The sequence below is a fragment of the Lycium barbarum genome, chromosome 5 (assembly GCF_019175385.1).
Source record: "Lycium barbarum isolate Lr01 chromosome 5, ASM1917538v2, whole genome shotgun sequence".
Lineage (NCBI taxonomy): Eukaryota > Viridiplantae > Streptophyta > Magnoliopsida > Solanales > Solanaceae > Lycium > Lycium barbarum.
Window position 1 is genome coordinate 118,806,099 of NC_083341.1, and position 26,755 is coordinate 118,832,853.

General features: G+C 33.9%; 1 protein-coding gene across 1 annotated transcript; it reads right to left on the minus strand.

Moving 5' to 3' along the window:
* Positions 1-20,776: 20,776 nt before the first annotated feature.
* LOC132641256 (adenylate kinase 4) lies at positions 20,777-26,212 on the minus strand. Its single transcript, XM_060358176.1, has 6 exons — positions 25,912-26,212; positions 23,667-23,812; positions 23,438-23,557; positions 23,191-23,358; positions 21,569-21,658; positions 20,777-21,072 (listed from the first exon to the last, which is right to left on the minus strand). Exons 1-6 carry the CDS (start codon positions 26,012-26,014, stop codon positions 20,971-20,973), a joined length of 729 nt encoding a protein of 242 aa, XP_060214159.1. The 5' UTR covers positions 26,015-26,212; the 3' UTR covers positions 20,777-20,970.
* Between the last annotated feature and the right edge of the window lie 543 nt (positions 26,213-26,755).

A 26,755-nucleotide genomic window follows, 5' to 3' on the forward strand; every position in this document is an offset into this window, starting at 1 on the left:
TACATGAATTATTCTGGAATTGGAAACGTTACACTCTTAAACCTTTTATTGGCCCTAAAACTTGATCTCAGCGACATGACAAAAGACGAATTCCAAACACTTTATCCTAGCTACATGAAACTGTGATCTTCTGACATTATCCTCTGATGCCTATCAACTTACGAAACACAACATCTATATCGACACCTTATCATATTATCTCCCCCTTGGTTCAAAAGTAGACGTCTAAAGCCTATAGATCCCTTGAGTTAGCGATAAGTAGTCATCTAGTGATTTCGCTAATTTCCTCTAACATACTGACGACTCATTTCTTCTACTTACTTCAAGCAAGTCTTACTTAGTGGGAAAATTGGATTACTTAAATGAATGGGTTTCTAATGTACATAACTGGCATAACATGGCTTTGTCAGTCTTGGGGAAAACTCTTTTCTGATAATTCTTAAAGGCTCTTCTTCTGTAGCTTGCTCTCTTACTGCTTAGATGGTTTTCTTCTTTCACCAATTTCTATACCTCAAATTTAACTTAAACCCTTTGGGTTCTAACACGCCTTCGGTGTATTCAGATAGTTACCCACTTAGTAGTGCTAACTTGACTAAGTAACTCAAATCGTACTTCTACTAACTCTGCTGAAAATTCCTAATTCACCGTATCTACTCAAACTTACTTACTAAGCTTCTGTTACCACTTACTAGCATCACATTCTCTAATTCTTCTCAGAGTACTAAAGTGAAACATAAGGTTATTTCTAACTTTTCCTCCTTATCTGACTCTATTCTTGGATTGTATACTATTTTTCTGAACTATAGACATAGATCACACTTAGGGAAATTTCATCTGTCTCAAACGAGAAATTAGAACAACTAACCCCCCCCCCCCCCCACTTTCAAAATTATACCATACTATACACATCAGGGATAAAATACTTAATAACATAACCCTAAGAGGGAACTGTCGTATTTTTTTATCTCATAGAAATATTTGCTTCTTGTAGTAACTTACTAACATCATTCTCTCTAGGTCTGATCTGAATAAGCTTAAATAATTTAAAACTATCCCTAAAAATTCAATGTCGTCTGCTCGTGGTTTTCTTATCACACTCAGTCCCTTCTTAGTCGTGTGCATAGCTCATATGGCAAAAAAGAATATATCCTTGGAAAAAGTCTAGACTTTCTAGTGTTACAGGTGGTTGACTCTTAGGCTATTCCTGCTCAAAACTACTGTGGACAATTTATGCCTGTTGCGGTTAACTTCATAACATGCTACCTCGTGGGGTCTTAAATCTGGACCATTATCCTTATACTACAGCTCCATAGTCAAAGAGTCCAAATAACTTTATTCTATAGGGTATGTAACCTAGATGTACTACCATATCGAATTTTTTTTTTCTTTTTCAAATGATACTATCACCTAATAAACACACCATGCACTATTTGGAAAGTCATGGATCTCAAATTTCCTTCTCGCCACTTACGCATCCGATACGTTCAGAATTGGATGGAAAATGAATGTTACTTACTGCTCTAAGCTTCATGGCACGAGTTAGAATAATTCATGATGACTCTATCAGAGAGCAACACATCGATAACGACTAGCTTTACATCTTCCTCATCCATTGAGACTAGGCGTATTCGGTAGAATGGGAAACAACACATGAGTTCGAGTGATTTCTGAGAACACAGCTCTATTGCACGATCTAGAGTTGGAAGAAGTGAGACAATCTTAAATGTCTTGGTGGTCAACTTTTTATATGTGTGGCGCGCACACACATATAAAAGTGACCCCACTGGACACGGTTTCATAGACTCCCTAAGACACTTAAACCTAGGCTCTGATACCAAGCTTTGTCACGCCCCGAACCATGGCCTGGGCGAAACACGACACTCGGTGCCTTACTGTATGTGACCGAGCGAACCACATGGCTTGCTGAATCATCATGAGGCATAACATGACCGAAATATAACGAGAATGCATGATGAGCCTTTATAAAACGTAGTAAGTCATAATACTTAATAAAATACTTGTTTAAACATGAGTGCGAAAATAACATGAATGAGCCAAAATGGCTATACGACTCCCAATCTCTGACATAATATAACTGACTTGTCTAGTCTATGAAACTTCTATCATGAGTCTGACTGGAAAACATACTTACTGGGACAAGACCCTCAGCATACCTTAGATGCATAACTAATCATAAAAAAAAAGTTGATTAAACCCCGAATGAGATGGGGCTCACCAATAAGCTGATACGAATGCTGTCCTACTGAGCAGATGTGTCGTCCTGTATATCAGTACCTGCATCGTGAAATGCAGGCCCCCGGGCAATAAAAGGGGACATCAGCACATTGAATGTACTGGTATGTAAAACAACTGGAAGAAATAACATGGGACATGAAATAATAATGATAAGAACTGAAACCTAGTCATGAACATGAATACATACATATATATAAAACATGGTAAAAATATCATAAGTAGGGAGAGCAATAACTTATAACCGATACATGGTCTGGTGCTTGTGTCCCGCCGACAAAACACTCAGTCCTTGCCAGGGAACATGAGATTTAATAAAATATGAAAGGATCCAGTCATTATGAGAGATCGTCCGGGACATGGGTGGAACGATCCTCATCCTACGTTGGCTACGTAGTTTCAGGCTATCTGAAGCCCTCCTCGGTAATTAAAGCAACTCCCAAAAACATGAACATGTAAAATAAGTGGCACTTGCTGCCCATGGTTTTCATGAATAAAACTTTCTTGTACATGGTTATCATGAATTATAGCTTGCTTGCATGAACTTGTAAAGCACATATAGTATTTTCTTGAAATAGCATAATATAACATAAACTAGCATGCATGAACCCATGGAGTGAGATATATGGGTTTTTCATAGATTATGGATAGATTCTTAATAATCATAAAGAAATACTAAGAACTCAATGATGGAATTATAACAATTCATAGATAATATAATCATGGACATGGACCTAAGGTTATCATGAGCATGGTATAGAAACCCCAGCTTTCGTAAAGAATCATAATTTATGGATTATGAGGCGTGGGGAAGAACAATGATGTTCCCACACGTAGATAGTAACTCTACATACCTGGTAATGCTCCAAACTTGAATTAAAGATTCTAACTTTGAAGAAGATTTCCGAAATCTTGAATTCTTGAACCTTGAAATGGGTTTTCTTGAAAACCCTAGTTTATGAACAATGATTTCTTACTTAGATTATAAGGATATATATATTAGAATTGACTTGGAATGATTAGAAGGGTTTACTCAAGTTAGAAAGAGATTAGGGACTTGAATTCAACCTAGAATCGTGATAAAACTTACCTTGTAGGGTTCTGGAGGCTTGGGACTTGTTCTTCCTGACTTTAGGGTAGTTTTTCGTGACTAGGGGTGTTAGGAAAATAAACCCCAAGGTTAAATATAACTTAAAACGCGAAATCCCAACTTTTAACCCGAAATCGACCTGTTTCGCGATGGGTCCGCAATGCGGGTGCATTGCGCGACATTCTTCAGGTCACTACTCAGAGTTCCGCGATCGGCCCGCGATGCGGGGCCATCGCACGCGGTCTCACGCGCCCTCACGCGCCCCGTGTGTCGGGTCCAAGCAGTGTTCGGTAAAATGGTCATAAATCCTCGTACAGAGCTCTGTTTGGGCTCCACAATATACCGTTGGAAAGCTATCTCAAATATCTACAACTTTCATGTTTTAAGTTTTCTCAAATTCCCAGCGGAGTTTCACGAAATTGTACTGGAAGGCAGACGTATCGAAAACTTTGCCGATTCTATAGAATTTTAAGTGCCTTACTATTAGCCATATTGAGACGATCATATCTCCTTGTTCCGATCTCTGATTGGCTTGTTCCTTATATCGTTAGAAAGGTATTTCTACATACTACAACTTTCATTAAGGGTACTTTCCCAAATTCCCAACTAATCAAGGATTTACGGCTGCCCGAAGTAGACCTATCAATCATTTTCGCAAAACGTTCAAACCTTCAGTTTTTCCACTAAAACTCTAATGATATGAGTCTAAACTTAGTTTCAAGATACGGGGTGTTACAATGGGGTGGCAGTGAGAGGAAGAAGAAGAAAAAGGGTTTGAAGGGTGGGGTTGGGGGTGGTGGGAAGGTGGAGGTAGGACTGGGCATAAATACCGAAAATCGAAAAACCGGACCGAACCGAATTAATTTGATTTTTTCGGTGTTCGGTTTTTCGAGTTTTCGGTTCGGTTTCAGTTTTCAGAAATTTCGGTTTTTTGGGTTTTCGGTTTAAACCGAAATTTTATATATTAGCTAAAAATATTAAATGGCTACTGGTTTATGTAATTTTTGGCTACTGGTTTGGTGCTACCTGCTAATTTTGGCTACTGGTTTGGTGCTACCAAACATAAAAATGGCTACTGGTTTACCATTGAATTTTTGTTTATGATTCAATGTTCATAGGAAAGGGCAAAACATACAATTGGTTTTTTTTGCATGTTCATCCACTGGACTAAGCTAAGACCGGGCAGACCTTGAGGATCCGTCATGCATATCAAAAAAACCGAATTGAAAAGCCCGAAACCGAACCAAACCGAACCAAACTTCAAAAAACCGAAACCGAAAGAACCGAACTGAACTAGTTTGGTTTGGTGTTCGGTGTCCACCTTCAAAACACCGAAACCGAAATAGCCGAACCGAAGTTTGAAAAAATCGAACCGAAGAACCGAACGCCCACCCCTAGGTGGAGGAGAAGGGTGAGGGGGTTGGTGGTGGTGGTTGAATAAAGAAGAAGAAGTTGCAAAAAAAAAATCATTTTTTATTAAAATTTTAAAAAAAAATTACTTTAATTTTGACCTCACTCTCCTATTATTTAATATAATTTGTTTTTGTGCAACATCAGCTTCTAGAGTTGTATTAAATTCACTTTTATGATGTTCGGGTGTGTAATAGATCGCCCGTATAGTTTAAGTGTGATATCAACATTTTGGGTATAGTTTAAGGGTCATTTGATGTATTTTACCTTAACTAATTTGATTTTACTACATTGTCATCATGTTATTTTAAAGTACATATATACAGTATTTTATATTTTGGTTATAATTTACTTAGCTTTCTGTATGTATCTTTCAATGACTAATCAGTAAATGTATACATGGTAAATTTCTTCCAACTTGTTCGGTGCATAAATAACAAGCTAAATTGTCCATTTATATGATCCCATGTCACATGTGATCTTCGTTGGTGATGGTTCTTATCATTTTTAATTGTTTTTTCTTGCGTTTTTGATAATTTTTTATTGTGTCAAATGTATCAAAACTCGAAATTGTGATACTTGATATAATCACCTGACTCCTCATTTTGAATAGTTGTTTTCTGAGAGGCTCGGCTTAATTTCAAACACATTAAAACCAATAGCCAAAATTTGAGAAACTGGTACACCCCATGATCGTTAGTATAATAAATGTGATTGTGCGAAGAGTCGATCAATTAGTTAAGAGTTTATACTCAAACATCCTGAGAAATTGATCTCGAACAAAAAAGTCAAATAAATTAATCATTCACAATCGTGATTTGGCATAGTAGACACTAGGGGTGTACATGGACCGGGTTGGTTCGGATTTTTTAAAGACCAAACCAAACCAATTGCATCGGGTTTTTAAATCTATACACCAAACCAAACCAACAAAAGTCGGGTTTTTCAACCTTGAATTTTCTTGGTTTTTTCGGGTTGCTTGGGTTTTTCGGGTTTTTTGGATTTTTTCCGGTAAAGTCTTCATACAAAACATATAACTTGTACTTCAAATATTTCTTTAGTCCTAGTAAGATACAACTATCTAATTAACATATTTATTAAGAAAATAACACAAAATGTGATGAGAGATGACATTGTGCTAAAATATTCGATAAAAATAATTAATGAAATTGCATAAATAAAATTTTCATAATCTAAAAGTACTAAGTCATGCTACAATAAATACAAATAATTTATAAAGCATGTAGAAAATGATCATAATCTTAGGGGTCGTTTGGTTCAAAAACAAATTACGCTGGCATAAGTTATACTGGGATTAATTACGTTGGGATAAGTTATGCTGGGATTAGTTATTCTGGAGTTATTTTTTATTGACTATTTGGTATGTTGGACTAAAAGTATTATACATTGGATAATTTCTAAAAAGAAGAGGTTTCTTTCTTATCCCGGGATAACTTATCCTGGGATAACTTATTCCACCCTGTGGTAGGTATAAGTTATCCCAGCACTATTTTTACTCCTAGGATAACTTATCCCATGATTACTAACCAAACGAGGGATAAGAAATTGCTAAATTCTTATCCCAGGACTATTTATGTTTATCCTTCATACCAAACGACCCCTTAAAGTACTACGTCATGCTAAAATAAGTACGACTAATAAGTATTAATTACATGACTAGATATTAAAGAAAAAAATAAAATTAAGTTATGTATTTTCACTTTCTAAACTAATATAAAACTAAAGAATAGATATCAAAATTATTGTCATTCCAGTGTTAGATATGAATTTCTTCTGTTAGCATTAGTATTGATTTAATTTTTGTTGAGTTTTATTTGAGTTACTAAAATCATTGAGCTATAAAACTTATTAAACCATTCAAAATTCTAATTCCAAGCTTGAAATAATATGTTAAAAGACAAAAAACTATGAAAAAGTTAAAGAAACATTTATAAATTACATTATAAATAAATATTTCTATGTATAAAATATGTTTGAAATTTTATAAATGTAATGTCGGGTTGGTTTGATTCGGTTTGACTTTTTTTAGCTAAAACCAAACCAAACCAAACCAATAGTGTTCGGGTTTTTCTTTTTAAAACCAAACCAAGTCAAACCAAACCACTAGTCGGGTTTTTTTCTCAGTTTGATTCGGATTATCGGTTTGGTGCGGTTTGTCGGTTTGCTTTGTACACCCCTAGTAGACACAAAGAATATTCATGAGATCTAGGCAATAAGAGGTTATTTTTTGTGATCATGTGACTTCAACAGTCATCACAAAGGCATAATTTACTCGGCCTTTATAATTGAGAGTAAGTATTCGAGATCGCGAGGACCCTTCCTCCAATATTTTTACTATTATAGAAAAATGAGTTTGGAGGAGGATCGTTGTCCGTCCTCCAACTCATGTACAAAAAAAAAAAGAAAAAAAAAAAGTAGACCCACCACCTCCAAACTCATGTAAAAAAAAAAGGTGAGCCTCATATTAAAAAATAAGCAATATCCAAACAAAAAACGTGGACCTCATATTAAAAAATCAAGCAATATTCACGTAATTCTTAATGACCCTTTTATACATTAATATATACTTTTATATAAGATCGACACATTATTTACAGTAAGTGTATAATGTTGTATATCGTGTGTATAAACACTATTGTAAAAAAAGTTGGCTATACATCTGTAAATTAAAAATATAACTACGTGGATGTAATATTTTATACTGGATTGTATATTATTGAAATTATTCCTAAAAAATTAATTGCTAAAGGCAAAAATTAAATACCAGCCCATTTGAAGGACAATTCGTGCAATTTCTTCTATTTTTTAAGTTTTTAATTTGTAATAGACAAATTCCCTTTTTTAAAACTAAATTCAATAGTGAGCTATAATGAAGAAAATTGTATTACACCCTATGCAACATCTCAATCATGTTAATGACAAAAATCACCTCACTAATTTACCAATTTCAAATATTTGCTTATCAAATTTTATTTTAAGGTCAATTTTTTATGTCAATTTGATCACCTTCTAGAGCAAATGCGAAATCAATGTACTTTTATATGACTTAATAAATGTTTCATTAAAAACAAAATATCCTACAAACCTAATACCTTATAAACGGTACAACATATTTATTTTGAAAGATGAAATTTTTTTCTTTCAACAATTTGTGAAAAATATAATGAATTAGGCCCATAATAATAATATGAAAAATTGAAATGATTAGTAGTGTGCTTCAATGTCACGACCCAGCCTCGTGGGCCATGACTAGTGCCCGAGCTGGACACCCATATATACCTATTAAACATAGTCGGACTGATACTATAGGTCCTCAATCAATCACAACGAAATAACATACGCAAGCCGACGAGGCTGCCACTATATATATGTCATTATGCTACGCAAGCCGACAAGGCTGCCACTACGAAACGATAACATATGCAAGCCGGCAAGGCTGCTACAACAATAGAACTTCCACAATAACTATATAGACACGGCTGATCATAATCTGTATACAACCCACACACATGTCTACAGACCTCTAAGAGTACTAATAGTGAAATATGACGGGACAGGGCCCCGCCGTACCCCTGGATAAGCATATACATATACATTAGAAGATCTGTACCAAAAGTCTAGACTCCAGAACAACGGAGCTCTCCAAGACAGCTGAGTAGAAGTCCTATGCTGAAGGATCACCAATCCGACTATCTGTACCTGCGGGCATAAAACGCAGCCCCCCCCCCCCCCCCCCCCCCCGGAAAAAAGGGGGTCAGTACGGAATATGTACTGAGTATATAAAGCATGAAATACAGTAAAAAGGATCATAACTGAAATAGGGATTTCCAAAAAACAAGTATGACTTTTAAAACATCAATACACTTGCCTTATGAAGTGAAAATCATGCATATCAATATCATATACCATACCCGGCCCATTATGGGACTCGGTGCCATAATCATATCATATACATATACCGTACCCGGCCCTCTAGTAAGGGACTCGGTGAATAAAGTCGTGTACACGTATACCGGACCCGACCCATCATGGGACTCGGTGCCATAATCATATCATCATATCATATACCGTACCCGGCCCTCTAGTAAGGGACTCGGTGAATAATGCAGTAACACTGTGCACGATAACATACCCGGCCCGGGACTCGGTGAAAGATTATATTGAGGCATGCACGAGCAGAGTAGTGAGCAACCATATGCAAACTAAGTCATATCTGAGACTCGATAGAATAATCAAGATGAACTATCATTTGAAAATCAAGACAATAATCATATCAAGTACCCTTCAAATGCCACAATGGATTATAATAGAACTTCTGGAATCATAGACACGTATCGAGACACCATGAAATAGCTTCTGGAAATCAAGAACATTAGCCATCCTAGTGGCTCTAAGAATAAGAGCTTCTTTGGAGTCATATATACGTCGTATGTTTGTTTTATAAAGATCATGCCAAAAAGAAGGAAGGGTTAGCTTTACACACCTGTCGTAGATCAACTGTAACCAAGCTTACTTCGTCGCTCCTTTAGCCTATTTAATATGAGAGTAACACTATTGTTAATAACTACGATTTCCCAAACTTATAAATCTACAACCAATCACTTATGGGAATCACTTCTTAGTTTATACTTCTTGAGTAGTATTTTGATTAGTTAAGAACTTAACGAAAATCGGGCAGCATTTCTTCTATATAACTCGCCTAATCCGAACTTCCAATTAATTTCCGATTACCACAACAATACCAACAACAACGATAACAACAATTTCATATCAAACTAGAATTAAATCCATCCTTAAATCATTTCCAAAACAGCCCAATATACATTCGTATACCAATGCTTGTATACACTTATTTTTTTTTTGCATATACATACCTTATATGCTCATACACTCGTGGACGGTCGTAGACAACGGATCGAACTTGGATCTCCTTCTTTAAAGCTTTTTATCAGCTTACTTTACCACAACGAAACCTTCGCTTTGGTAGGATCTTTGAGAACATAAACATTGACCTCCAATTGAGCCTAAACTCGTGCAACTAAATTGATATTTGACTAATGTGATCAATGGAAAAGTATATTAAAATGTTAATTGCTAAAAAAACTAGTGGTTTTACACGGTTCTACATATATGTGTAAAGAATGAATTGCTAAGTTCATCTAGCATTGGAGATAAAGATGAATGACGGTGGAAAACAAATATTATCCTTGAAGTAAACTTTTGTATCAGAAATTCAGAACTATTAGCTAATGGACAACTCAACTATGAAGAAATCCTAATCCAACGAAGTGTTTGCACAATATTTTGCCACCTGTCTTGTTGTGACAGTAGAAATAAATTGATAGACCTATATATAAATGGACCATTATTCTACTAATTAACTTATTTAATGACTTTCAAAAAGAAACGCTATACAACTGTTAATACCATATAGTAATCAAATTAAGGTACTCTTTCAAACAATCCTTAATTAATTCCTAGACTTCCATTATAATTCCCCACGTAAAAATTATACCCATAATTAATTCCTTAATCTCGATTTACTTAAATAACAATCATTTCTCTCTTTTTTAATACACCTCATATACTCATAAACATAATCATGTGATATAGCACTACTTCCATAGCCTCCATTGGCATACATAAAATATTATTTTCAATCATCGTCGTCACAATTTTTCGTCTTAAATAATTTTGGGACTTCATTTCTCGTATACACCGAGCTCTTGATTTTCATCCTTGGATACGATCGAATTCTCCGGGCTCGGGTAAATTTGCTCATGTAGGACAATTAAATTTTCTAGTCCAAAAATACGGGATATTATAGCTTGGACCGTATTCCATTCAAATAAATTTTGAACCTCGACGAAACTTATTTTCTTCAATTGGTTTAACTTCAAATCCTTACGATACATGCGTACCATCACTTTAACCACCTATAAGCTTGGGGGATAACCTCGTGTCCGTTACTAATATCATTTAACTCGCACACTTTCCAACGTATGAAAATACGGGATGTAACATTCAATATTTACAATGATAGGATCCAAATATTTTATTAGGATAAAGTTTTTAATTTGTAATAGACAAATTCCCTAATAGTTTAAAAGATAGGAGACAATTGCAAAAAAAAAAAAAAAAATGAAAATAAAATAAAAATATATGGGTCAAAAAATTAATTTGATGTGTAACTATATAACATAAACTTTAGTAGAATTTAAATTAAATTTTAAAGAAAATACATTTATGATGTGAGACTGCACGATAATATTTTCACTAAATTGATATAATGATAAAAGTACTTATTAACAATATAGCATTGTAATTATGAAAGAAGACTAGAAGCAAATATTATATCATGCTAACAACTTTTCTGCTATCCGAGATAAATTACGCATTTGAATTATGTGCTGAACTTTCTAATTTTTATTTGTGAATGGTAAATAAGAAATGATTAGTCTTCAGGAGAATAATGTATAATGACTCATGGTTGTTGTATAAAATACAATTCAATCTAAGAAGCAAATATATATATTTGCAAACCTAATAAATTTATAGCATTAACCGATAGTAAAAAGCAGAAAGAATGTTAGATTTTTAGTGCTTTACAACTTCATAAATGAATGTTCTCATAATTAAAAAATAATAAGTTATGTTACTTTATTAAATTATACTACTAAAGTTTTGGTTAGGACCAGTAGAATGTAGATTTCAACGGAACAAAAACTTTGAGATGAAATGAAATCAAATAATTTCCCGTACATACTTCTTCGAACGAAAATGTAGTCATACTAATATTATGTTTGTCGTTAGCTCATATTAGGTCAATTGGGACCGTGCGAAGCATGGTCATCAACATCTAGTATAAATAAGAAGTGACAGATTAAATTTAAGTCTGTATTAATTTTGGCAAAGAAATTTGATGTGTATTTCCTTTTTTTTTTAAATCAATTTGTACTCAAATTATTGAGGTAATGATTTCTTAACACCCTTCAAAGATTATAGTTAATATCAATTGAATTAAAACTAGAAAGACATGTGCTTCTGTCATGCCCCAATCCTAATAGGGCATGACGGACACCCAACCCTTACTTAGAGCCGAGCGAACCCGCTGGTTCTCGTTATACTCATAGTCTCACTGGACTCTTAAATCATGAGATGAAATGCATGATGAAAGCTTTTCAAAAACATTCTTTCTGTCTTTCTCAAATAGAGTAAAATCTGTAATCATATGAATCTGTAAAGTAATGCTTATTGATACATCGGCTTACATAGTTGCTTACAGGGCTGACGTACTGTATACCTGACTCTGTCTGCAAAAGTCTCTAACGTAAGATATGATATCAAAATCTAAGTTGGGACAGGAACCCAACATACCCATAATGTGTGTGACTCAGCTCATAAGGAAACACTCCGACACGACATCACTCCAAACCGAATGGAGTTTACCAATCCAGATGATAGCCTGGAACATCCTATAGTCAAACTCCTGGATAACTTTCATGCAAAGCAATATGGGGCTGTGTGGCATAAGACACAGCGCCCCCATGCAAAGGGACGTCAGTACGAACAATGTACCAAGTATATAAGGCATAATCAATAACATAATGGAAACATGAGAAATAACATAAGATAGAAAAGTCATGGGATGAAAGAGCCATTTATACCTCTAGCGATGTTCATCACCTCTACTTACCCTCTTTCTAATGGGAAACTTCCATTTCATACATTTATACATATAGTAGTATCATACCCGACCATAGAGGTTCGGTGTCTTGTGTACCCGACCATAATAAGGTTCGGTGTTATACATACCTGGCCCTACTAAGGCTCAGTGTCATCCGTACCCAACTGCAGTGGTGTGCGCACGATAGACATCGTACCCGGCCACATAAGCTCGGTGTTATATAATAGCCATACATACTTATATATATATATATATATATATAGGTGTGCTTAAGTTGCGTCAACATCATCATCATCCTTATCATTATTACTATTATCATCATCTATATTATCATCATCACCTTGAAGAACTTTCACCTAAGGTATCTCAAAATATCGAAAGTCATGAACATTCTAGCATTTCTAGGAATAGGACGTTGCGAATATCTTAGATGGCATCCCTAGAATTTATCTTGTCATCATAATCGTTATCATTATCATCACAAGAAACATTGTCAACAATATCAAGAGAATCTCGAGGGTCATTAGCTTACAGCATTTATAGGAATAGGAATAGCGTGAATATCTCGTATAGACGTAAAATGAGGAAAACATGCCTTAAGAAAGAAGGGTTAGCCTTACATACCTCTTCGTCTTCTTAACTACTTAGCGTTCACCGTCGAAGCTTGGAAAATCTACCTTTAGAAGGATTCATACCATAGTTAAGCCTTAGTGATACTCTTAAATTAAACTAGAATAATTCATGAAGGGTGTGACGAGCGGTGTGTACAGGGCCCGGGTACATATTCACCGCGGCATGCTGACCCGCGATTACGAGCGATTCTAACTTCATGTTCCCGAGTAGTTAATGAAAATTGGGCAGCATTTCCCCTATTTCGTCGACTTCCATCATATTACCAAACAACTCTCAAACAGCCATAATAACATCCACAATATTATAATCAAGTAATCACACTCCCTTAAGCCTTCAAAATTCATCCTTATATTTAACTTATACTAACAACTACACATCAACCCTTTGCACATTTTCATACAACACTTCCTCATCATTATGATTGCCTTCCATAACAAGATTATACCCATATTATACTAAGAATCATAACTCATGTTAGCTCACTACTCAAAACATCATAAAGGCTACATTTAGATCTCTTTTTCTACTTTCTTCTTCTACCCAAGTTGTTCAACAACCAAGCGTTCTTGATAACATGAAATAAGCATTAAAACTAACCTTTTATATCATAAGAATGGGCTTTGGAGCAAGATATCACCTTGGGTGAAAACCCTAGCTTCAATACTCAAGTTGTTCTTGAAGTCTATTAACCCTGGTAAGCCTTCCAACACATGAACACCTTAAATCTTGCTATTTGATCTTGATTTCTCTTGGGTTTGAGTGGAAAATGTTTGGAGAAGGGTTTTGGAGCTCTCAAGACTTGTGGAAATGTGGGAAATGAAATAAAAGAACAAGGGTCATCTATTTATACAAAACAAATAAAGCTGCCCTATGGACTTATACGAACCACTTATACGGCCTGTATAATATTATACGGTCCGTATAAGTGGACCGTATAACACCACCATGAAAATACCCCTTTCTGCAAGGGTCATGTTATATGGACCCTCCTTATACGGACCGTATAAGTGGTCGTATAACTCACAGTTATCCGAAACTTTCTCTTATTGATTCGTTTGACTTCCAATCCTTGTGGAACCTCCTTGGCACTTATATAACACCTCATTAACCATACAATAGGCTCTATAGCAGCCCCTAAGACAATACCAAATATATATTAGCTCAATTATAACGAAAGCCTTTCCGAACACGACTTACACTTCACTTCCTTCAACAAACTAGATTTCATATATTCATATGACTTCAAAATCTTATAGTATGCACTTTAAGCTATCTAATACTTCCCTTAATCTTGTAAGAATTTCATAATAACCTCAAGCTCACATTAGCCTACTCACAAGGCAACAAATCCGGAATTTCCGAAGTGTAACAGCTTTACCCTTAATTTCAATCGAATTTAAATCATAAAGACATGAGTATCGACGAGTAAAATTGAGAATTGTAATACTAGTTTCCTAAATAGGTATTTTGAGAGAGTAATTGAACTCTAATTAGATATTTATAATCGTGACCTTATGGATTCTATAATTTATCTTGTAATAGATATGTTTGGCTGAGATAATGTTTTGGTTGCCTCTCCGTTGACCCTGATTATGTTTGATCTAAAAATATGTGATTGACTCGACTAGTATGACTCTTTTTTTTTCTTTCTAAAACTGATTTGTATTGATCAAACAGCAGTCAGTTGTACTAAGCATTGAGAAGCCTCTTTGACAACCCAACATGGGAAGTTCCCAAATCAGGAGACTTCGTGAAATAGTGATAAAGTTAACTTTGCTACTCTATGACTACACGTATTAGCACATCTACTTATATATAAAAAGGTTATATCGTCTAGATAATGCCTGAGATGCCAGATATCTTCACACACAGTTAATACATCCCAACAGGGAGCGATTCTCCTATTAAGCATTTGAGTCATAGTCGATGATCTGATAATATTTTTATATTCTTCCATTCATGCTCCACCACAATCTGGATTGCTTTGCGAATCTCCAACGCTTCAACTATCACGGCTTCTCCAACAAAATGAATTGGACTATCATAGGCATGAAGCACGTCTCTATTAGGCTTCAAGGCTACTGTTGCAATACTTGTCTTTCGAGTATTTTGAAGAACACCTACCTTAACATACAACAATAAATGTTCTGGAGAAAAAGTTAGTGAAGTGGGATTAGTCACAACTTGCCTCTCCCATCCCATCGTGTTTGCACTATTGCTTACATCTGTAAACTCGTTAAAATCAGATAAAGCTTGTGATAAAATTTCAGCATCACTCCACAACAAGGAATTAAACACATAATCATTTCTAGCTTTTCATATCATCCATAAGATAGATACTGATAAATGCAATAAAGTATTAGTATCGGGAAAAGTTTTAGTATCCAAATATAATTCATACCACTATGCGGAAAAGTTCGAGATAAGGTTCAAGTCAGGCCAAAGGATAGTACTTCTTTTCCACACATTAACGGATATAGAACATTTGAAAAATATGTGTTACATAGTTCGTTCCATTCCACAGATAGGACAAGTTGAATCTATGTGTTGATTCTCCCCGCAATAGTGTTCCTAACTGGTAAGGTATTTAGAATGCACTTTCGCACAAAACGTTTCAATTTATTTTTTATCTTCATGGACCAAAGTTGATTCTAGAAGGATTTAGGGAAGTAGTGGGAACTACTTTCAGGTCGACTAACCAAACTTCTATTATTTGAAAGGACAAGTTTTGCTAGATGATAACCGGATCTCACTTCATACTTACCGGAGTTTGTAAAGTGCCAAATAAGTTTATCATTGCTACCCCTGATAGCTATTGAAATAGCTAGGATTGTATTGACATCATCCTAGTTAAATAAAGTATTCAGAAATTGGGTGTTCCAAGAATTTGTATTAGGATCTATTAAGTTAGATGCAGGGGCGGATCTACTAAGGTCCGAGGGAGTGCCACGCCACCCGCAAGCTTTGGCGGAAACTGTATGTATACATGTATTTATATATATGAAATACTATTAATAAGCAACTTGCCACCCCCAATAACAAATGATGCTGTGGTGCCAGTGGCAAAAGGTGAAAGATACCCTCCCCACGATGAGGGTTCAAACCCCACTGGCAGCAGTTTAATAATTTTTTGGCTTGCTGGATCAAATAAACAGTAATGGGTATAAGTGATGTCTTCAACCTTTTTTTGCTGAAGTTGTAATTTTAAATTGAAGTATTATTTGAATATCACTTATTAATTTTATATGCTTGATTCGTAGAAAGCTCGTATGGTTTAGGACTTAGATTATGAGGAAAAGGAAATCTGATGGTTTCAAAATATAAATAAAATCCTTAACTTTCCATTCTCTTTCTTTTTCTTTTCTTTTCCTTAATTCCTCTTAACTTGTTTTAATTATTAATTATATTATTGTTGTTGACTATCTTTATTTATTAGTTCTTGACTTATTCGTTTTCTTTTTAATTATTTGTTTAAATATGAAAAATTAAATTATCATAAGTTTCCTATTCCAAAGTTTTCTCTCTCCCGTCGTAACAAAAGCCCTCGTTACGCCAAGTTGGAGTATGTTTTTTCGTTCTCACAGTTTATCGAGTATAAATCGAAAAGATGAATAACCCGATCTTAAACCCAAGATCATCAAACAAACCAAATGCTTATTCTATTTGGATTCAAAGCACCGTGGCACCCGAAACCTCCAAATCCTGGATCCGCCTCTGGTTAGATGACACTTTTAAGTTATGTAAAACCAATCACAGTAAACGGATAAAACGAACTGTCTCTTGGTAACCATGGATCTTTCCATACTCTCACTGATGCATCATTGGATATATTCCATCTCACACCTTTGACTAAGAGGTCATGTCCCCATAAAATGCTCCTCCAAACTCAAGAACTATGCAAATGACCTTGTACATGTAAGAAAGACTCATTTGGAAAATAATTGCTCTTTAGTACTTGAGAGACTAGCAAGTCAGGTTCAGTCAAAATTCTCCAAGGTATTTTGGCTAGAAGAGCCATGTTAAAAGTTTTTGAGTCCCGAAATTCTAAGCCACCTCTAAACTTCTGTTCACAATTTTTTTTCCATCTTTCAAAATGCATTTTCCGCTTCTCATCATTTTGACCCCATTAATCAATATTGTGATGACCCCGTTAATCAATATTTCGTATAGATTGAGGTCGTTGAACGTCGGTCGGTTGAGGGGTGATTCTTTATTTATTAATATTTTGTATAATTAAATGGAGGCCAAGAGTGATTCAGAAGTTTCACGAATAAGTACATCTTGAATGCTTGTTTTTCCAATAGTATGATTTATAACTCGTATAAATATTTGAAATTGGTCTTAAATACCTAGTATATTGAGTCTCCAAATAGTATGATAGTTTCACATAAACGTGAAAGTTGATAGAAGAAACTCAAAAGATCATGCTTTAGCTCAAAACAATAAACAATTCTTGAGCTAAAAGATGATAGTTTTGGTTTCTATGATCATTTGAATTTCTTTTATCTATGTGAAAACATTATACTATTTGAAGATTCAAACAGTTTTATATTGTTCCATAATTTCTTAATTTTTAAAATCATTATAGCGATATTAAATTGTAGTAGATTTTTTCAGTAGTTTATAAATGTAAAAAAATTATTTTAAAAAGTATGAAGCCGAAGTTACATCGAAAGTCAAGTACTTTGACCATTACATAAATTAAAGAGATAAGGGTAAAAAACACACCATAACTATCATTTTTGTTTTAGTTTTATACCTAAACTATCATAAGGTTGTAAAAACTACCTAAACTATCACTATCTAGTTTGCAAAACACACACCTGAACTAAATGTGTGAACTCACTCTCCAAAAGGCAAGTGAAGCTAAAATTTTCTCAAAATATTTATCCACATGGCATAAGTAATGCTATGGTAGCACCTAAATGGAAATTAAAAAATAATATTTTTTTTTATAAAAAAAACTCTATATTTTTTTTAAAACTGCATTATTTTTTTATAAAAATCAGCATTAAAAAAAAACAAATCTGGATTTAAAAAAAATCTGAAAAAAATATCAAAAAATTAGAAGAAAAAAAAGATTTAAAAAAATGGAAACGTTGATTTTTTCTTTTTAAAAAATGTGAAAACTAAATAATCAGTTTTCTTATTTTTTTTTAAATAACTTTTCCATTTTTTAAACTATTTATTTATTTTCTATAATTTTTGATATTTTTTTACAGAAATTATTATTTTATAATTTTTTTAATTTCCATATAGGTGCCATTGCGACATTATTTATCCACGTGGACAATACTTGACAACATTTTTATATAATTTTTTTAATTTCCATATAGGTGCCATTGCGACATTATTTATCCACGTGAACAACACTTGACAACATTTTTATATAAAATGGAGAGTGTAGATCACATGCCATTCAAGAATAATTTGAGATGTGTTTTGCAAATTAGATAGTGATAGTTTAGATAGTTTTTCAATCTTCTATAGTTTAGGTATGAAACTAAAAAAACAGTGATAGTTGGAGTGTGTTTTTGACCCTTATCTCTAAATTAAAACAGTGATAACAAATTGTTAATTACATTGTATTGGATGACTGATGAGTAATTTAAAGTGGGGTGTGCCTCCGTAGTCCATCCTAACAAGTTCCGGTCTATTATTAATAGTAATAATTTGTTAAATAAAAAATTTGCTTTACCAATTCGTCCATGATTTCTCAGTTTTTTCATAAAAGAAAAGAGTACCTCCAATAAAAATTATATAAATCACATTATTTGTTGTGAGAAATAAATTTGAATTTGAAATTTTATATAAATAAACATTTCGACTACCAAAATGTAGTAGCATTGAAAATATGAAGAAAAAAGAACTTTATTATACTATTTAACTTTTTCTTGTACTAGTAATACATAAAGAACCATACATGCAAATTGAGTTAAATAATAAGATAATCAGAGTTGCTCAAGTTGTTTGAGTGTTGAAATCACTTGGTTGTGGAACTTGTTGATGAGGAAGGCCTTTGATACTTCCTTCTTCTACTTGTTCTTGAATTTTCTGGTCTGAAAAAACAGTTTTACCTTGATCATATTGGGTTCTTGCACTATCTTGGGGTTTGTTCTTGTCGTCAATTTCATGTTTCATTTGCTCTACACAGTCTGTTTCCTTGTGCTTGTTTTCTTCCATGGCAATATTGTTGTTTGTTAGTAATGATAATTGCCATTAAAACTAAGTTACTTTAATAGTGTTAAAAGCCAACATTTTAATTGAACGGAGCTTTGCCACCAGATCCCCACGTAATGCGACATTTTGAGACGTGCTGGTGTCTTGCTTTGGCTACGTGGTGTGGTGATAATGCCACTCGACGTGGCAAATTGATTATAACAGGTTATTATTTAAAAAAAAAATAAATTGCAGCAGTACGTGAAATATAAAAAATCATATACTCCCTTTACGTCAGTTATGTGATATTTCTTGTTTTCTGATTGTTAATTTAATCGATCTTTAAAGTTAAATAGGATTAGAACAATTTAATATTTCAAAATTATATGAAAAGTATTATTAGTAGCTATTCTTTCCTGTCAATATGATGAAAAAATACGTTTTAAAATGTCGGTGAAAGTTTATATAGTTTGAATCTCGAAAAGGTGAAAAATACTCTCCAAAAATTAGAATAGGGGGAGTAATTATTGTAAATCAATTTTATCCGATATAGCAAATAATTTTATACTTGCACAAAACATAAACTTTTAATAAGAGTAATATATATATATTGATAGAAATATATGTGCACAAAAGTTGCAATAATCGATTATAATTGCTAATTACTTTATTTTTGAAGTTGTCTTATCATGCTAAATATTAGAAGTTAGTTGCATTACAAATCAATTTAACATAATAGTGCAATTTTTTTGTTACATTATTAGTATAGAGAACATAAACTCTTCTTTAAATATTATGTAAGGAAATAAAAATATTATGTAAGGAAATATTATCTTGGGGTTGTCGTTCAAACTCAGATTCGTGATAAGGTAAGGTAATTTGATTATGGCAATGGATGCATGTTACCTTTACCAAGTTATAAAATGCGTTTTGAACGTTTTGAAATTGCAATTTATAAGCAAAAAGATTTCCTTAAAATTGCTTCAAGAATCTAATGCGCGTTACACATTGACAGAATATTTTTCAGCAGCTCTCTTTAGGTTCTCATTAGTACAACATCGATATTTTGATCATTTTCATTCAAAATATGGCTTATGGTGAGGAGCATTTGAACCAAGTGGATTAACTTTGCATTATTTTGATAGTAGATTAAATAATACTATATATCAAAATTAAAAAACCTTACGTGTAAATAGATTGGATCTCTTTTCAAGTACAATCGCTCCCTAGTTAATATTCCAAATATATATCACATTTAATAATGACCATAATTCCAAGAGAATGCACTCCAATAAAACTTAATATTCTAATTCCACCTGTTGTCTGGAAAAGGAATATATTACCATACAATTAACCAATTTCGAAAAATCCTCTTGAAGCATCGATTATGGGGATGCATTCATGTATGAATCTAAAATTTGCAACAATACTCGAACATAATTCTTAAATCACATATTCTAAAGGCAGAATCAATTAATGAATCAACTATGCTCAAATCCTAAATCAGCATTTGGCTATATGAATCATTCCAAATGTGGATTTATTTCTAAAATTATTAGCAAAATCTGGATACCCAAACAAACAATAATTCCTCAGGGACTTGCACAAGAAAGCCGGATGAGAAAACAAAAAAAATCAGAAGTGTCTTTGTTTTGTTGATAGTACATCAGATTTAAAGAAACCAATGTCTCAATTTTCTTGTGATAGATAACCCTTTTCAAGAAGATAACACATTCTTAACCTCAGATGTAACTTCCTTTGGTGGTTTTTCAGCATGAAGGCTTGCAACAACACCCTTGGTTGAATAATAATTGATCACCTGCATTATCAAACAATTTAAGAAGGTCACTGACAAAGAAGAATGACTGACACGCATAAACTTGACATCTTCTTTTTTGCATGCAAAAAGCAGATATATTTAGAAACTTTTCTCATAAAATGCTGATAGGTAAATGCTCACTTAACAAAGTTTTTCATACCCAAATGGATAGATTATAAGATATTTGTGCATCTATTGCTAATTGGTAATTGCTATATACATTGTTAATCCACTTTTCACAGTAAGTAATTCTACATCTTTGTTTCAGGATACTTTTAAGCGCACTCAGGGATACTTTAAAATCTAAATACACATCTTTATCAGGATAGTCATCCTACTGTCGAGGACATCCAAATTAATTTTGTTAGAAATAAGAACTAGATAATTTCTCTACAGTATGTTACAGGTAAAGACAAATTCTAAAATCCTGATCATTCTTACTGTAAAGTATAAAACAGACAAGTTATAATACTAAGAATGAACTGTAAAAACAAACCGGCTCAGTTTGACGGTGAAATGCATCTAGCCTTGATTTGAGAACCTCAGCAGTATCATCTTTCCGTTGAATTAAAGGCTCTCCAGTGACCTGTACGCAGAAAGATACTTCAGTAAAACGCTCAAGATATTTTGGAATAACTAACATTATTTATCATCTTTAACTACAGCATGAACTCAGATACATTACCGTTTCTTCTGAGAAATACTACAGAACAACAAGTACGGATCAAAAATTGAGTTTTTTTTTTTTTTTTTGGGTAATTAAGCCATGCACCCTGGCTTTCACCTCCAGTGGTGATGGGGGGTTTGCCTACTATTGTGACTAGGTTGCTTTATGTTAGTTTGAATTTCTGAATTCCAATTGTTAGAATATCCATATACACAGAGAGAGGATATCGCTGTAAGCATTGTCTATTACATATCTCCGTCTATGCAGCATAACTGAAGGGTTGAGGTTGTCTTCATAACTTAACAGGGAAACGGTTAACCGTTGGCACAGTTTCTAAAAGTGAAAAGCGCAAATAATTGACGGTTTATAAGGGTTAAAAGGAAAAGAAAGAAGTAAAGCGCAAAGCTTCTTTGAAATGAAGCACACAATTTACGAAAAATTAAAAGATATCAAACGCATATTAACTATCAGCATCAAATTTATAGTTATGGCAAATATTAGTCAACTTCTGAAAGTTGAGATTCAAAAAACCCACTGGTTCTTTTGGACCACTATGTGTATCATTATTTTGAAGCACCCATCTCGCTGAAGCAATAACCCTTCGCTTTCCGTTGCTTCATGGCTTTAAGCAACCAAGCGATTGCTTTTTACAACACTCCTTGTTGGACATGAAAGACATAATACCAATAACCTTTTTAAAGCCAAAACTAAGGCATCTTGCCAGGTACTTCATTAGAAAACTTTAGGGTCACAGACTACACTCCCTTCAGCTAATTATCGAACAAGTCAAAGGTGCCTTAAGAAAGAGCTTCCTAAGCAAGTAAATGAACTCGGCAAAAACCATAATAACACACATAAACTCCCTATTGTTTGATAGGGTGTACTAGGTAGAATAATGCCGGTATTAAATTTAGTACAATGTTTGGTTGCAAATTTAAGTCTAGTAGTATTATTTATACACCCTATTCAGTACTATTGTTATACATAGTAAGCCATGGCATTAACAATACCAGTACTATTCTTATACTTATACACCCTATTTAGTACAATATAAAAATTATGTAATGCGTGTTATTTTTAATACAACAAACCAAACAGTCAATAAGAAATAATGTAAACATAACAAATCCCATCATTACTAATCACAGGATAACTTGTCTTCGAACCAAACGACCCCTATATATTATCTTTAGAAACTAGATAAGGAAACAATACACTTCATGGTATTAATTGCCACTTCTTCTGGTTTAGAAAGCTGACCTCCCAGAAAATTTCTCCACAGTTTAGCAACAATGGAGAGGTCAGATTTTAATTACCAACAAGGATAATTTGTTTTTAGCAAATGTATATAACGCGAGAAAGAAAATGCAGTCATTAGAGGTATGACAACCATACTTTGCCATTCACATAAAATATAATCCGTAAAAACAAATTGCAACTTAGCAACTTACATCATCGACACCAGGAACTTTTGGGGCCTGGAATTTGGTGTGGTAAGTTCTACCACTTGAAGGGTGAATCCACCGGCCCGTGATCCGCTCTTCCAAGATTGCATCATCAATTGCAAAATTGAGCACCTTATCAATCTTGGCCCCCTGCTTCTGAAGCATCTCATCTAGCTGTATCCCAACAAAATTAAAATTTAGAACATGACTAAGATGAAGTCAACATGCAAAAGATTTCATAGTTTTGGACAACCTTTTCTGCTTGAACCACTGTCCTTGGGAAACCATCAAGAATGAAGCCCTTTTGACATGAAGGTTTCTTCATTGCTTCATCAATTATACCAACAACTAAGTCATCAGACACAAGCTCACCCTATAAAAGTCACCCAAAAAAGACATGATTCACCAAAAAGGAAAAAAAAAAGTACTTGAAATAACATTAGGATGTCATTCCATATCTCCAAAGTCTAACTGGCACTTACTTTGTTCATAGCTTCTTTGGCCTTAATCCCAAGTGGAGTTTTAGCAGCAACAGCAGCTCTGAGCATATCACCCGTGGCCAAATGGCACAAGCAATATTCATCTTTAATGATAGGAGATTGTGTACCCTTTCCGGATCCCGGTGGACCTGCCATTAGTTTCACATTGTTAATACTAACTTTGAAATTGACTTATCACTTCATTACCACAATCGATGACAATCTTTTTCATGTTGTTTTAACGGAGAACTACCCGAAAGGAGTACATATTATGAAAAATTGAATTGAGAACTGGTAACATAGCAATGACAAAGAAGCCAGGTGAACACTTTGCCAAATATGCCAATGCTTTGCAAGGAGAATGTTACACGAGATACATTTTGCGCAAGAAGATTGTCAAAGTACAAGTTGAAAAGACAACACTTGTTTTTGATCTTGCATTTCAATATAGTAGCTGCATTTATAAAAGCACAAAATTAACAAAATTAGCTGCTTTAGCAGATTGTAGCTAACTTTTCAAAAACAAAAGTTTCGTGCTACCAGCTGTATATATCAGTGTTTTTAAAAGCGAAAAGCACATAAAAATAACAAGGTCCATGGAGCTTTAAGCGAGGGCATAATTTACGAAAAAAAAAAAAAAGTATATGAATTTCTTTTTTTCTTTTTTTAAGGTAACAGTTAATAAGGTATATGAATTTTAGTACTATAGTAATCAGACTGCAATTACAAAACTAATTTCAACATCCAACAACAACATACCCAGTGTAATCCCACAAGTGGGGTTGGAGAAGGGTAGGATGTACGCAGACTTTACACCTACTTTTGCTGTATATAGAGGTTGCTTTTTTTTGTAAAGATTTTTCTTTTTTTTTAATAAAGACCTTTGCGGGATAAAGAGGTTTTTTTTTTTACAAGGAATATTTTTTTGATAAGGACCTTAGTGGGATAAAGAGGTTGTTTCCGGTAGACCCTCGGCAATATCCAATATACAATAATCTAAGTTGCTTGGACTCGAGTGCGGGTGTTCGATACGGGTGCAAATCTAGAGGTTGAATCCTTCATGATCTAAATTTTAAGACTTGGGGGTATGGATAGGGGTGCTGGGATTCGGCTAAAAGTAATTTAAATAGCTAAAAGTAGAGTTATAAAAGTATGCACAAATTATGGTGGACTATTTAGAAGGAAAAGAATGCATGAAATTTTGAGAGCAAGTTCGAATCTGTAATTATTATTGTAATTATTATTAAGTACAGATGCATCTCCTTACTGTTTTTGGTGTAACATGGCTATTGCAAATGATATAGACGTGTAAAATGGCTATTGCAATAGCTCTAGCTTTTGTTTTGATTTCAGAATTCATTGCTTGTCTCAAAGTTCTCTATCGATTTTGGTCAAAGTAACCAAAATCGTTTGACCAAATCAGGCACCGATCCCACACCCTCGTCGTGTCGACAAAGGTGCGGCACCAAAAGTGAAGAGTCCGAACAACTTAGACAATACTACGATAATAATCCAACTAATCAAATTGAGATTCAAAGAACCAACCGATTCACATTTAAATCACTTTGCACATGTTGTTTGAAGCACACATTTCTCTGAAGCTCATGGCTTCGCCCATGAAGCGATAACCCCTCGCTTCAAATCGCTTCATCGCGATGGCTTTTAATAACACTGGTAAATATCTGATCTATTAAAAAAGATTGCAGCTTTATTCATTTATCCATTCCCCTATAGGCAAGAACTCGAGCATTACCAAATTCATTCAGCTAAAATACTCTTAAATTCAGTAAGATACAGTTTAAAGTTCTCATCAAGCAACTAACATAGCACTCTTTCCACTTTAGTATGTTCCAATCAAACTAACTTTCAACCAACAAACAACAACAACAACATACCCAGCTTTCCAAATGACATGTTTAAACCAGAAGATTAAACGGCATTTTGGTTCATTCTACATATCGATCACAAGATTCAAAAGTATTTTTTACTTTTTTAAACTCCGAGTCAAGTCAAACCAGATAAACATATTGAAACTGAGTGAGTAAAAAAAAAAAATTACAAATATATATGGTATGTCATAATCTTAACAGCCGAGGCAGATCCTTTAAGTTTGATGGGTTCAATTCGTAAGTTCTTTAAGACTAAACGCATTACACTTTTCAAATTGTGGGTTCAAAGTTCATATATTTTGAAATGCTGGGTTCAATTGAACTACAAAGGAAAGTAAGATAAGAGGAGACAAAAGTACCAATGAGAATGAGACGTTTGTCAGGCTTAGAAGAACATCTCAAACGTCTTAGAACTTCGGACATAAGGCTTTCTGTAGGAACATCTTCCAATGAGCTTGCCATTTTTCTCCTGCCTAGTTTTTTTTTTTGGATTTACCTTTTGGGTAGTTCTTGTAATGGATTCTTGGTTTGGTAGATAGTAGAGAGGGTTAGGTAGACCAACCTATGGCATGGATGCACAAAAAAATGACTCTGTATGTGTGTGTGTAATGACTTTGTAACGGCAGGCAACAAGGAGAGGGATAATAATAATAGAAAAAGTAGAGCAAAGTCAATGGCTGATTTTTCAGAGAAGTTGTGCATTGAAATTTGGGCCTCTTTCTCGATTTGTGGGCCGCTGGCCCTTCTAGAAATACTTTTTCTTTATTTTTAGAAAAATCTTTTTCTAAATAAGTACATACTCAAATTCGTTTTATTTTAGTATGCTTTGAGAAAGAATTAACAACTTTTATTTATAGTTAATAAAATAATAAGTGTCCATTGACCATGGATAGTTTTCATTTTTTTTTTTTTTTGGATTTTCATCCCAAAACACTGTTTGGACATAGAATTGTAATAATTTTTCAGAATTCGGAATTTTTCGCAATTCGAAAAACTACAAAAAGCTGTTTTTACAATTTGCACTCAAAATCATTCACAAAAATTCAACTACAAGTTCAATTTCTATTCAAGTCCAAATATAATTTCAATTTTCAAATACCATTTATAACTTAAAAATAGATAATTTTTCCAAATTTCACGTTTTTTATTTCCAAACGCCCGCTAATTTAACTTTCAATTTTTCAGTTTAGCTTTGATAACATG